This window comes from Marmota marmota, unplaced genomic scaffold (assembly GCF_001458135.2).
Source record: "Marmota marmota marmota unplaced genomic scaffold, marMar, whole genome shotgun sequence".
Classification (NCBI taxonomy): Eukaryota; Metazoa; Chordata; class Mammalia; order Rodentia; family Sciuridae; genus Marmota; species Marmota marmota.
The window spans coordinates 13,314,271-13,329,651 of NW_026000169.1; the positions used below are offsets into that span (position 1 = coordinate 13,314,271).

The following is a 15,381-nucleotide window of genomic DNA, read 5'->3' on the forward strand; positions in this document are numbered from 1 at the left end:
GTTACAATGATTCCTTTTCCTTGCTGAGGAAAAGAATAAATTATTGTTAAGTCAGGTGACAGTAAATTTTAGTTTAAAAAATGGAGGAGATCTTAAAAATAACTCAAGACATCATTTCTCAAAGATCTTTATCCATATCGCTCCAGATAGCAACTTTCAAATCAAGAAGCCACTGTTTGCTATCATTGTGCAAGGTGTAAATATCACCTAGCCCACTGGGGCATTTGTAAAGATCACAGCTCTCAATTAGATGCTGTTTGTTGAAAGCCACGTTTCCTCAAGGGGCTGTCTACAATAGTCATCTTACCAGGTATGGTTTAGAACTTTTAGAGCTAATGTTCATGTTACTAACAACTCAGACTATGGGCACAGTGAGAGGCTGAGGGTGCTCTGAGCTTGATCTGTACATCTATAAATGTAAATCTTCCAAAATCCTCATAGCTACTGTATCACATTGTTCTCAATCAATTTAAACTAAAAATTTCAAGACTTTCCTTAGCAGCTCACTGAATATGTATTCTAGTACACACTTGGGAAAAATTATCAAAAATGAAACTAAAGAGATTTTGATTTTATTTAGATGTAATCCAAGAAAATAGAAGTGTTGGAATTATAAATCCTATACTCTCTTTTTAAATTTTTTTTTAGTTGTCAATGTACCTTTATTTTATTTGTTTATATGTGATGCTGAGAATCGAACCCAGTGCCTCTCACATGCTAGGCAAGTGCTCTACCACTGAGCAACAACCCAGCTCAAATCCTATAACCTCTTTACATCTAATATGCTAAGTGTGAACTTAGGAGCCCAAATGTTTACATTGGAATCTCAGCTCTCTTCTCTCTACCAGATGTGTGAACTTAATCTTTCTATACCTCAGTTTCCTCGTTAGTAAAAAGGAGATAATAATGACATATGGATGAGGATTAAATAAGATAACACATAAAAGATTAGAAATAGCATCTGATGTACGATAAACTTAATTAATGCCTGTTAATATCTTTTTAAACCTTTGCTTAAAACTGCACCATAGCTATCTAGAGATACCTCAAAATTTTCTTTAATATAAAAAAAAACCCTGCACCATAGCTATTATAGAAGAAATTTCTGAGTCTATGCAATACTATTCCAAGGATAGATGCTATTTTAAATCTGAACATTTTAAGAATGTTGAACTTTTATAAACCTCCTTGTTGTCCTGTTGAGTATATATGTATTCGTGTAACATCCATAGGAAAATATTCACAGGGGAAATTGTGATTGGCATGCTAAGTAGGTCAATTGCTCTCATTCCAATGTAAACAGAATGACTTTCACATACCAGTTCAAAAGTTATCATGGAATATTTTCAATACTATCTTTCCAATCCTAAAGTACAGAAGTCATAAGTTTTATATATTTGGGATCAGAACTTTCAGGCATCTTTACAGTTTGATTTATATATATATTTCTCCCTTTTTATGAGAGAAATAATTTTTAATGCTCTACAAATCATAATGAAAATATATACTACACAGTGGAAGAGGAAGGAAATGGACCTCCCCCCCAAAATCCATAAGATCAAACTCATCCTCTGAGCACCTATTACTTCCCCCTTAGCTGCCTTGGCTCAGCTCTACCTGGTCCACACAGGTTCTCTCCCCAGTGCCACCTCAGGCATGCCTCTGCCCAGGTTGAGGCCCACAGTTTCTTTAAATGTATAAAGCAAAGGCACAGTGTTCTAGTTAAGCTACTGGGTTCAACAGCACAAATACACCACCAGCTACTTCTCTGTTATGGTAAAGACATCGTGGAAACAAAAGAAGCAGGGAACAAAATGGCTTTTACGACACAGAACATTAGAAATCATATTCCCCTAAAGCTTTTTGAAATATACATTCTCTCTCCCTCCCCCAAATTTCCAACATGTTATTTTTTATAAAATACAAATAAATAGGTCTGTCTTGTTATCTTTTAAAAAATCTTTTATACCTCATAAATATATGCCACTTGAATGTATCAATTAAAATTTAAAAATTAAAAAGCTTTTAAAATATGAGCAACCCCAAAGATCCACTGCACTTACCAAGTTGTCAGAGTTATATCCTTTGTAAAATTTTGCTTATTATAATCACCTACACAAAAAATACTTTGATGGAGGTTTCCTAAAACTCAGTTAAATTTTCCCTTTAAGGACTTTCTATACATAATTTTCACATTTTATCCTTCAATAAAAATAAGTACGACAACAAGTCACTACATGATCCCTAGATGATTTCATGTGTAGACACATATAACAGGAAATTAAATGCTCCTTTACTTATTATCCTTTCAAGAATCTGATTTCGTCTACCCACATCTATTTCTCAGCTTTATAGACAAAAACTAAGAAATATGATGAAAGAAAAAAAATATCCCTAAGCATAATTAATTTAGGAATAGAACTCAGAGGTATAATAAATTGTAAGCTTTCAAAAAAACAATTGACTGAATACCAGATAAAATGTAGAATATATATCCTTAATCTAGGTCCTTAAAATATCACACAAAAGATAGCCAAATCAGAAAACTTAGAAATTGCCTTAAAGAGCATTTGGTACAACCATGAACCATCATGCTTTGTTGCCCTATTTTTAAATTTTTACCAGATATACACACATGCACGTGTTTTCTCTCTCTCTCTCCCTCTCCCTCCCTCTCTCTCTCTCTCTCTCTCTCTCTCTCTCTCACACACACACACACACACTTCCCAGCTCACTTTCATTATTTTTAAGATGGCCCTTCCCTAATAGAACTTAAGTTGTACCCTGGGCTTAGGTGACTTATACAAAGCTTTCCTATCTTACCTCACCTTTCCTCTTTCCACTAGGATGAGATTCTCCTTGGGTTTCCTTAGTCAGATGACTTCCATGAGACTACTCAGACCCATCTGAGATGTTTTGTGTTGGTTAACTTGAAAAGGGAAGGAACTAGAGTCTCTTTGCCCTTCCAAGAGGCTCCATGGAACTTATGCAGATTTCCCACTTTTTCAACACAACCTTTAAGATCCGCCTGCTAGAAGGCTCTATTGCACCCTTCCTCTAGAACTGTTTGGATGTTTGCACATATCTGCTGGCTGTTGGCACATATCTGCGTGACTACAAGAGACCACACAAATGATTCTGCCTAGAAGACAGCATGCTCCAAGCAGACTTGCTGTGCCCACCATTTGGACACTGCCATATGCTTCTCCTAGTTAAATGTTCACAGCCCCTTGAAGCATGACCAAATACTTCTGAAAATCCTTTCCATAGAAAATTAACTGGCCGTAAGTCCATTGGGATGTTGGGACCATTTTGTGGAGCAGGATGCTCCAGGAATTTCGTTTCTATGGGTTAAGCTTTGTGAGGCTCTGTATGATGTCCTGGTCCAATTCTCCATGCTAGATAGGTGACTCAGAATGCCGGGTGTCCTCCTGCACTCAGTGAGGTTGGTAAGGACCTGGGGGTGACCAAATGTCTGTGACCAAATGAGAAGCAAGGCANAAAAAAATTGAAATAGAACCACCATTTGACCCAGCTATCCTACTCCTCCGTCTATAGCCAAAATGATTTAAAAACAGCATACTACAGTGATGCAGCTACATCAATGTTTATAGCAGCTCAATTCACAATAGCTAAACTGTGGAACCAACTTATCTGTCCTTCAGTAGATGAATGGATAAAGAAATTATGGTACATATACACAATGGAATATTACTCAGCATTAAAAGAGAATAAAATCATGGCATTTGCAGGTAAATGGATGGCACTGGAGAAGATAATGCTAAGTGAAGTTAGCCAATCCCCAAAAAACAAATGCCGAATGTTTTCTCTGATATAAGGAGGCTGACTTATAGTGGGGTAGGGAAGGGGAGCATGGGAGGATTAGATGAATTCTAGATAGGGAAGAGGGGTGGGAAGGAAAGGGAGGGGGCAGGGGATTAGCAAGGGTGGTGGAATGTGATGGACACCACTATCCAAAATACATGTATGAAGACTCGAATTGGGTGTCAACGTACTTTTTATATAAACAGATATGAAAAATTGTGATATATATGTGTAATAAGAATTGTAATACAAAAAAACAAAGTACATGTATAAAGGCATGAATTGGTGTGAATATACTCTATATATAAAGATATGAAAAACTGTACTCTATATGTGTAATAAGAATTGTAATGCATTCCACTGTTGTGTTTTTAAAAAACATAAAATCAATAAAACTAAAAAAAAAAGGTATGCTGTCTATCTACAACTACAAAAAAAAAAAATGCTTCTCCTTCCAAAACACTTAGAAACAAGGTGTGTCTAAGAATTAGAATTCTTTCATCTGCATTTTTTTCCTACTCTATCCTTAGTAGACATGGAAAGAAAGAAATAGGACACTTACAAGTCATTTCCCAGATTTTTTCTATTAGTTAAATGACTGCATTTCCCCCAACTTTAATTATCTTAGAGGTCTATCTGAAACTTGACCTGTTTTGAATGCAATATTCTGTCTTATGTTCTGTCTGCCTATATCTAACTATTTGGATCCATAAATTTGTTTCTTGAACAAAGTGTACTAACCTTTTTAAATATCAGAATACAAAATTTGTAAAAGCTGACTATGCTTACACTAAGACACTCTTGACTACTCAACATAAAATCTTACTTGATTTCTTCTCTATTTTCTTAGAGTAATTCAATAATGTTCTTTTTTATTGGTTCTTTATAGTTATATATGACAGAAGAATCCATTTTGACATAATTATAAAAACACAGAGTATATCTTGTTCTAATTCAGATCCCAGAGCCTCTCCTTCCTCCTCCTCTCTCTACTCCCACTACCTTCCCTCTATTGATCTTTCTGCCATTTATCCATAGTTATTTTTTAATTAATTTCTTTTGGATGTACCCAATCGTGAGATTCACTTCCAATTCATATACATAATTGGAAGCTGTGCCACGTCTCTTTGCTTATATATAAGATATTACTACTGTAAAGCTCCAAACACTCACATTGACCTAATTTTTCACTCTATGACCTAGCATTTCAGTCAAGATCAAATACTCTATAGCAGTATCTCAAGGAATCAAAGACAACAAAAAATCCCAAGGAACTCTACTTATATAAACATATACTCAAACTTGTAAGCATTTTCTTGAGTCCTAGGTCAGAGAAACATTTGCTAAAGTTGCATTGACCCCATTATTTTGATAACTTGTTTCCCAAATATAGTTTGAATGATGAAAAGAAGCTATTGCAAAAGAGAAGGCATTTTGATTACTGATGCAAACATCAGATTCAAATGGAATATTTTGAGGCAACAGTCCTCCTTTTAGTAACCGAGATTCCACAGCCTTTCATTTCTACAGAAATGCATTTAAAAAAACACTACAATCTTTTCAGAATTAGAATATACATAAGTTAATAAACATAATCCTTGAAATTTTAAAATACAGATGATTAGTATTTATAGAAACAGACCAAAAAATTATTAAGAAGCATAGTACAATTTTGTTTGATATCTAAATAAAAGTATTGAGAGATTAGCTTAAAAAACTTCTCTAGACTTATATTTTATCACCTTGGGTATTAAACATGCTGCTAGCTACCTCTTAATGAGCACCTGAGCTGTCATTTTTAATAATAGACTGACAATTATTATCTATAAGGTGCTATTTCTCTGAGAATCATCTGTGCAGTACTTAATACAGTTAAGAATAGAAACTTACTACTCCAATTATTAAAAAGCACTATTTTATAATATTTGGTATAATATCAAAAATAATACGTATAATTTTTTAAAAATCAACAGATGCCAAAATGCACAGACATTCTCAATAAACGTCAGAGCTTTATGTGAAATCTAAATAATGCCATAACTCATTGTTTAAAAAGCTCATTTGGTCTACTGAAATCAAAAGGAGAAAACATACATAATGAAGGCAGACTATACTAAACCAAATCAACCAAATATTCAGGCCACTCTAATTTTAGTTATTTCTCAACTCTAAACAAAACATGAGAGATGAATACCATATAAAATCAAATTATCTAACTCATATAAGTACTTATACCATTAATATATAAGTGATCATATAATAGCCTATTGTAATCCATAGATTATAGCACTAGGGAAATCTTACTTCATTTATATGCTAAATGATTTTTTTTAAAAAAAATACCTCTTCCACAAAGCTGTCTCTCTTCTCTAGCATTTCTCGTAATGTCTGAAGAATTTTAATGCAGAGTTTTTCTTCTTTCTCCATTAGTTTCTTTGTATGATTAATCAACCTTAAAGCAAAACATTAAACCTTAGAAAGGACAGTGATTTCTCTTCAAGCTATATATGAACATCATATGCTATACAAAACAAAAAAAAACATGCTATAATTTAAGAATATGAAATAAACCAAATATACATTTTCAAAGCTTTAAAATTATACTTCAGCTTATAAATTTTGTATTATGAAACATCCTTTTTGTTTTATAGGCAGTATATCTCAGCTTCTCAAACTTTAGGTAATATTCTTCTAGTAGGACACAATACTCTGAAAAACAAGGAAATATCATGTATTCAAAGATTATCATGTGGAAGAAAGAACCAAAGAGTGAAAGTTTTAGAGAAGCAGGCTTTGCTTTTCTTGTAAGGAGAACTTTTGAAGAGTTATTCTTTCTGCCTGTTGGACCTGACCACATGAAAACACACCACCTTGTCTGAAAGAAACACCAATAGTCTCAACTCATCTATGTTGTGTTGGAAAAGAGGAATAAGTGTAGTATATTTTATTATGTTATATCATATTATTTTCTATGTACTGTATTATATTAACTATATAGTAACAGCAGCAATACACAATATTGTAATGTTAGTTTAACAGGCTACTTTCTAGTGTCCACTAATAATAATGTACTATTTTTTCAAGCTAGAGTTTAGTAGAAACAGGCAGTTTCTGATTAAAAATGGAGAAAAAAAATTTAAAGTAATATCAAGGCAGTCTATCCATTTGCTATTTTTGCTATGATTTGGACAAAAATTCTACTCATAATTTTATTTGGTGAACATGCACTGGTGAAGTTCTGTTAGAGATTTTTCAGGACCACAATTGTAGACTATCCTCAGATTCAAAATAAAGTCAAATGTTTATCATCAGGATCTATAGCTCAGCATACGTAGCTCATGTTTTCCTAGAGAAACAAGGGTTGCAGGTTGCAAGGAAATGCTCTGCTTTCTGTGACATAACATGAGTACTGTGGGACATAACCCTGAGAAAAATAAAAAGGAGTTGCCACCAGTTAATGGCCACTAAGTGATTACCAGGTGTCCAGGTCAAATGCAAGGACTCTCTAGAATTCTTTCCACTCATCCTTACCACAAGCCAGTGAGACAGCTTCCATATTTGGGCTAATTTTGCTAATGAGAAAACAGAGGTCCAGAAAGATAATATATCTTGCCTCTGATTATATCATTCTAGAGGTGGGACTGGAAATAGACTTGGGTCCCTCCGACTTCAGAGCCAAAATTCTTGGCATCACTCTGTGACAACACGATAGTTCACCAATCTCTTGATTTTCAGGGTTGCTGTGCAGAGTCTCAATACACACCAGGTGGCACACAGCCACTTGATAAAATAAGTGCCACTGCAGAGGTTATTGGCAAATGCCATAAACCAAAGAAATCATTTCATTCTGTTGCAGGGAATTATCTGGAGCTGATCAGAGAGAGTTTCAGTCAAGAAATAACATTTCACTTGAAAGATTTCACCTGGCGGGGAAGGGTGGGAAGATAAGGCATCCCTGCAAGGGGAACAGCATGATCACAAAGGGAAGAGGCAGAAAGCCAACCATCCTGTCCAGCAACTGGTAAGAGCACTGACTGGCAGCAAAGACTTAAAGACCTGGAGGAGGAAAGTAAGAGACGTGGTTTGGAAAGAAGGGACTGGAAAAGTATGATAAAGAGTCTGGAATGTGTTCTGGAGAAAATAGGAAACCACCGGTTATAAGGGGCCTGACCAGAATATAGGTGTGAGAAAGATGCCACTGGAGGCAACAGGAATGATGAAGCAGAGGAATGAGCGCGAGGGGAGAGATGGACAGGGCAAGTGATAGGGTAAAGGGATAAGAATCAATGCAGAAGTACCACAGCCGAACACGGTAAATAATGACAGAGAGATGGAAGACCAGGAAGAAGAGTGGATTGTAGAACCCCAAAATGGATAGACTGGGTGATATGTGGATGGCAATACGTTGAAATGATAACCTGCTTACGCTGAAGGGGCCGCACACAATGAAGGTAACGGTGATTTCTTTCAGACAAGGTGGTGTGTTCTCATGTGGTTGGGTCCAACAGGCAGAAAGAATAACTGTTCAAAAGTTCTCCTTACAAGAAAAGCAAAGCCTGCTTCTCTAAAACTTTCTCTCTTTGGTTTTCTTCCACATGATAATCTTTGAATACATGAAAATAATTTTTTGTGAATGTTGTAAATTATTTTCTCCCTCTCAGGCTAAGTATTTACATTTTCTTTAAATCTTCCTCGGGTAAAATATTTAATTCAGTTATCACACTGAAAATACTAACCGTAAGGTTGAATTTTCACTTCTTAGGAATTTGTAAAAGGGATTAATGTATCACATGATGTTTGGTTGGATAGGATAAGTGACTTTCAAATATTTCTTCTATGATCAAAGTAGTAAATACATTTCACAACCCAGTATATAAGAACGTGTGTGTGAGTACAAGTCGACACAAATTTCTCCTTACTGTGAGATGTACTTTGATACTTTATATTTTTTTCTAATTCATCTTTTAAAATTGGCTAGTTACCTCTACCTATGTCAATTTAAAAATCCACAAATGTATTAGATCCCATAATTCAAAAAAAACAGTGAGGTTCTCCTTCACAAGGGAGAGGCATTTGCTGAACTGAATGGACCAAAACCAGCTTCCTTTCAAGTGAACACCCACATTGACCTTTTCTCTACATCCCCATTCTATGTGACTAAGTAGAATTCAAGCCCTTTCCTCAGTTCTCTTCTTCATATCCTCCTAGAGATCCTTCTGAGTCCATGGGTCCAAGAAATAGATTCATTTTAGTAAAGAAAGGCCCACTTAGACTTTGGCCCAAACTTTACATTTCCAACTAAGCTTCACCAGAGCACTCTGCACAGAAATTTAAGGTCACTTGCATGGTACTAACTAAACTAAATCTAATTTTGCTAAATCTCCTTGAAAACAAAACTGTTAGTCTTCACAGAGTTAGAGGAGGTCAGAATAAACATTAGACCAGAAAACAGATATTTGTGAGCTGCTAGCAGTAATACAGTTGTGATAACACAAAACTCTCTTCATTACCCATTAAAGTAAGTACAATATCCTTTTCCTCCCTCTGGGTGTAGGGTCTGCAATATGTTCCCATTAACACATCACTTGTGCTCCTCTGTTGTTAGTTTACCTAATGGAGCCACAGATTTGCCTCCATCTTCACAACAGGACAACATTTATTTGATCTCCTGAGCTTCTTTATATCACTTTCTCCTGTGCCTATACCTTCAGGTTCTAGACCATTGCTATCTAACACGACTCTGTGATAATAGAAATTTTCTCTCTCTCTGCTGTCAGTTTGGTACCCATTAGCCACACACGGCCACTGGGCACTAGAAATGGGGCAAATGAGACTAAGGGAGTAAAATTTCATTTTATTTTAATTAACTTAAATTTCAATTTAAATAGCCACCTGTGCCTAGTAGCTGCTACTATCAACATCCTAGTTCTTGACAAGGAAGTCAATAAACTTTTTATCTAAAGAATTAGATAGTAAGTATTTTAGGTTTTGCAGGCCATATAATCTCTGTGGCAACCAATTGACTCTGCATTGTGGCATGAAAGAAGCTCACAGGCAACACACAAATGGACTTAAAACTCTACAAAAATGGAAACAGGACCTATTTAGCCGAGTGCCAGAGTTTCCCCTGTTGATTCAACAGATTTCAAGAATTATACTCACTTAAAGTAGAAAGGTCCACTTAGGCCTTGGCCCAAACTTACTTTCCCCAACCTGGTTTTACCAGAGCACTATGCATAGCAATATAAGGCCCCTTCTTAACTCAGAAATGAGCAACATGATCTATTTAGCTTGAGGGCCTTCTGGAACCCCTGGTCCAGGGTGTCAAATTCGTACTCTATAGCTATAGTATGATATTAATTAACCAGAGCTGAAGTTCTCAAGTTTACAACCTACATTTTTTTATTAGTTGCTCAAGACAATACAATGATCTTGACATATCATACATTTGATTCAAATGGTGTATGAATTCTTATTTTTCCACATGTACAGATTGCAGGACAACCTATTTTTTATATATGGACATATGTTCATAAGAGGTGAAGGGTATTTTTAAGACCGTGTTTTTATATTGAGTTACTAGGCAATACTTCTACCTAGAATTTGCTTTCTATGTTCTCAGCAGTCATCACTTTTGCAGACACTCTGAACCTCCTCACTTAAAGGTACTTACCAGAAGACTGGCAATTCTCCAGATAAACATGTTCTCCAGCCCCCTAAGATATAGTGAGTCTAGAGCTGAGAGTCCTTAATTCTGACCATCTGTAGCATTCAACATGATCCCTAGAGTCAGTTCTTCTCATCACATTCCTTATTTGCTTTCTCAAAGTCCCAACTGGAACTTGTTAAAAAAGGAACACACTTTTTGTGTCCCCAGTTCTTCCATTTCTATCTCAGTATGCCAAGTCAATGGAGAAGGTTTCTAGATCTCTCTCAGTAATATCCTTAACCACACAAAATACAGCTGAATGGAAAATGGTCAAGGTACTTGGTCACTTGATCCAACTGACTCTCTTTGGAAGACCATGCAACTGACTAGCCAACTCGTTATTATTATTTTTTTTGGCCTGAAAATTAAACCCAGGGTGCTCTACTACTGAGCTACATCCCCAGGCCTTTTTACTTTTTATTTTGAGACAGGGTCTTGCTAAGTTTCTGAGGGTCTTACTAAATTGCTGGGGCTGGCCTTGGACTTGCAATCCTCCTGCCTCTGCTTTGTGAGTTTCTGGGATTACAGACATGAGCCATTTCATCTGGTTGACTGGGCATCATGAGTCTATGTGCAATGAAACGCAAATCATTCAGTAACATGACTCTTCTTTCAGGAGCTAGGCTTTTTCTTACACCTGCTTATACATGCAGATCCTCCCTGAGAGTTTTCCACTTAGCATTAAGAAAAGAATAATCTAGGGTAAACATGGGGGCTTTATGATAAGACCTCAACAATGCTGAGATAAAGGAGTAAATGGAAGAGTTGCAGATGAGAATCATGATGGCATGACTAAGTACTGAGACTAACACTTAATAGCTCATTTACCTGAAGCATGCCTACACCTCAACTTACTGACTTCTGAAACAGGCTGACCTCCCAATCTCTCAAGGTGTTTATGCTGACCACATAAAATAATAAATAATAATTGCACACATAGTAACAACTCAATAAATGTTAATTCCTCTTCCTTTCCCTCTCTGAAAATTAATGACTTTAAACAAGAATCTTTTAAAAGTTTGTACTACATAGTTAAAGGAAGGAATTAGAACCAAAATATTATTTTGTGTGATATTTTGTGCCCAATAATGAAACACTTCATTTGTAGTACATTTTAGTACAATAGAATAAATTGACCATCACCAAAATGAAACTTCAAATGACGCAATTCAATTATTTGGAAAGTATATTTTGACATGGAATTTTAGACCCTGCACATGCTTTGTAGATTGTCATAAGTATTGTCATAAGTAAAAAGCAGAGATGTTAGAGGCCTTCACACTTTGGGAAACAAGCAGAATCTCAGACCCAATCCACTTACTTGGACATGAACGTGCCACATCTGATTCTTGCATCACTTCCTTCAGGGAACAGCAGTTCTGGACTGTACAATACATCAACCAACACTGAGAATTCAGCCTGCGTCATTGGGCTGAACTGTTGTTCCAAGGAGGCCACGACATCCTAAGACACAAAGCACAAGAGAACCCATTGGAAGACTAAGTCAGACTTTATCTTTCAAAGACATAGTAAACCTAAGAATACTAACCAGGAATGTCAGAGTAGATGGACCCTATCTTCCTATGGCACCAAATGTCTGTGCTATCAGTCTAGTCTGGTTTTATGTATAAGTACTGCCTGGGCCTCTGGGTTTTTTTGTTTTGTTTTGTTTTGTTTTTGTTTTCACTTATAAGACAAAGAAAGGGTGGGTAACCATAAGATTTTAAAGAATATACACACAAGAATAAAACTCACTAAAGCCATTGTACAGGCCATTAAGTGTCTAGGACTGTAAAGGAATCATGAATAATTGGAATAAATTGGAGGCCTATTTGGGGTACAGCTAAAAAAAAAGATGTGTCATTGGTCATCTAGAACTAACCATTTCTTCCAACGGAAAAACCCACTGATATATTATTTGAAGCATAATAGTACAAGGGTTCAATGACATTCAATAGTATTTCAAATTATATTTATCAATACACTCTAATGATCACCTACCCCATGGCCTATTTTCACCCCTTTCTTGCTACAAGAATCTGAATATTGTTTCTGAATCTGACAGCAACATTCTTAAGGAGATGAACCCCTCAGCTCTGGGTCAAAGTTGATTAGATTAAGCTAGTCCACCTCCGGCTCTAGCAGCTGACCTTAGCCTGATTATATGACACAGTCCCAGCCAATGAGACGTCAGGTGAAGTCTGCAGATGTGCTGGGAGCTGGAAGAATCTTTTGAAACCATCTACTGTTCTCCAGGGAGCTTAAAGGTGTGAATCCAAGGGAGCCAGCCCTCATGTGGCTTTGGGAGATCAGCTTTAAACCAAAAGCCAGCAGACATGGCCTATCCACTGCTGAATTAGCCCTCTCAGGGAAAGCCACACAGGCTTCCTGTTGCGTGAAATGACAGTCATTATTGTTTAAGCCATTTTATTTGAACACTGTGATATTTAAGCTGGAAACATCCTAACTGATGTGTTTCTAAATAAACTATAAGCGGTTATAATTTCCTGAACATTCTTTAATGGTTAAAGCATCTCCTTTTTATTTTTAAACTACATTAGGAAACAAACAAACAAAAAAATCTTCTCACATAAGCAACAATTTATCCACCCACAGCTATGGCATATTTTGTTAAGCAGAAAACTGCTTCTTGTTACACTCAGCTACAGAAACTCAGATGGGGCCACCACCCTCTGGATTTCTTATGGCCAGAAATCAGGAGCTGACTTATCTTTAAGTCTTTCTTAACCTTTCAGAAAAAGTGATTATTTCTACTTACTATTCTAAATCAGCTTTCTGAGAAATTCCTGACATCAGTTAAAGGTGACTAGCAGGAAGTCCATACATCAAGGGGAAAACCAGAGATCATATAAAGGTGAGAAGAGGGCATGCTTATTATATGTGATCATATTTAGTGAAGTGTACCTGAAATACACCTAGGGATTTTTTTTCTCCTCTCTTTATTTCATTTACTGAATGAATGGTGCTCAGGCTACTATGTTGTAAATTTTATCTTTGCTTCTGATTTTGATCCTGGACCAACTATGTAATCTGAGTCACTCTCCCCACGTGAAAACTTGGGAGAATGATACTAGTGATCACATGGGCTTGCTGGGGGGGATTAAAAAGAAGTGGCTAGAATATGCTGGCCTCTGACTCATTTCACATGTTAGTAATCACTGTGACTGCACATCAGTGCTCCATGATCATCACCTGTGGTCACAATCTCCGGTTACTTACTCCACAGTCCTCATCTAACCGAGTCACTGCTAAAGTATCTCGTGTACTGGTTCCTACTCTGAAATGTCTTCTCTCTTGGCCTCTGTTACACTGCAATTTATTTCCCACCTGGGTCCTGTCCTGACCTTTCCTTTGTCCATCCCTGGTAGCTCCTGGACTTCTTCTTTGACTACATTTTCTTCTGAGAGATCTCATCCAACTCTATGATTTTGATATCATGTATCAGTTGCAACAGCACATTTATATTTCCAGCATGAACATCATCCCACACCAATCCAGACTTGTACATCTAACTACCTCTCTTGACTCAACCACTAAAGTATCTAAATAGGCATATCAAACTTAAAATTCCCCCAATTCCTTCTTAAACCAAGCCATTGTCACCTTTTGCTTGAAATAATGTCAAACTACCTAACTAAACTCACTGTTTCCATGTCTGGATTCTATAAACACCACCCAAAATCCACAGAGAACTCTTTAAATATACACTAGTCATGTCTGTCCTCTGCTAAAAATCTCTTAAACTGCCATCACTCAGAACAAAATCCAAATGCTTTATCGTGTATTTTAGTTTATTCAGGCTGCTATAACAAAATACCATAAACTGGATGCCTAAAAATGATAGAAATTATTTTTCATAATCTTGAGGTCTGGGAAATCTAAGATCAAGGCACCAGCAGATTTGGCATCCCATGAAGGCCCACCTCCTGATTCACCAAGAGTGCTATCTTGCTGGGTTCTCACAGGGTAGAAGGGCCAAATGAGTTTCCTTGGGCCTATTTTATGAGGGCACCAAATCTTATTTATACAGTTTTCACCCTGATGACCTAATCATCTCCCCCAAATTCATATGTTGAGGTCCTCTCTCATAGTACCACCGAATGTGGCTTTATTTGGAGATAGGGCCTTTTAAAAGGTAATTAAGATAAAATGAATTTATATAAGCGGGACTTAATCCAAGGATACATGTTATAAGGATACATATGATTGGTATGATTGGTTATAAGGATACATATGATTGATGTCCTTATAACAAGAAGAAATTGGGGCACAAATGTGCACATGTGCAGAGAGAAAACCATGTGAAGACCCAGTGAGAAATTAGCCACTTATAATTTAAGGAGAGAAGTCTCAGAAGAAACCAAGCCTACTGATACCTTGATCTTGAACCTCTAGCCTATAGAACAGTGAGAAAATAAGTTTCTGTTGTTCGAACCACCCTACCTATAGTTTTTGTTTTTGTTTTTTGTTAGAGCAGCCCTAGCAAACTAAAATACATTATGTCTTTCATTCAATATCCCAGAATGTCCAGATCAAAAGCATAAGTGAGACTCTACGCAAGTAATTTGTGAATAAAGGTGCTTGGATCATTCTGCCCAAAAGGTTATAAAATAATACTGAGAGAGAAACTGAAGCAAGGTTATGGATATTTAATTTATTATATAAATCTATATGGTCAACTATTTTACCAATTTTAGTACTGGCATTATCGTTATTATTCTGATATTAAGAATCTCTACTCAGCTGGGTATGGTGGTGCATGCTGGTAATCCCAGCAGTTCAGGAGGCTGAGGGAGGAGGATCGCAAGTTCAAAGCCAGCCTCAGC

The 15,381-nt window shown here is 36.4% G+C and overlaps 1 protein-coding gene across 8 annotated transcripts in view; it reads right to left on the reverse strand.

Moving 5' to 3' along the window:
- Itpr2 (inositol 1,4,5-trisphosphate receptor type 2) overlaps positions 1-15,381 on the reverse strand; it is a 484,436-nt gene that overhangs the window by 205,806 nt on the left and 263,249 nt on the right. For all 8 annotated transcript variants that reach the window (XM_048787344.1, XM_048787341.1, XM_048787343.1 and 5 more), the window contains 2 exons: positions 11,856-11,998; positions 6,169-6,277 (listed from right to left, as the gene is read on the reverse strand). In XM_048787344.1, the coding sequence (XP_048643301.1) occupies positions 6,169-6,277; positions 11,856-11,998 (252 nt within the window). The remainder of the gene's footprint in view (positions 1-6,168; positions 6,278-11,855; positions 11,999-15,381) is intronic.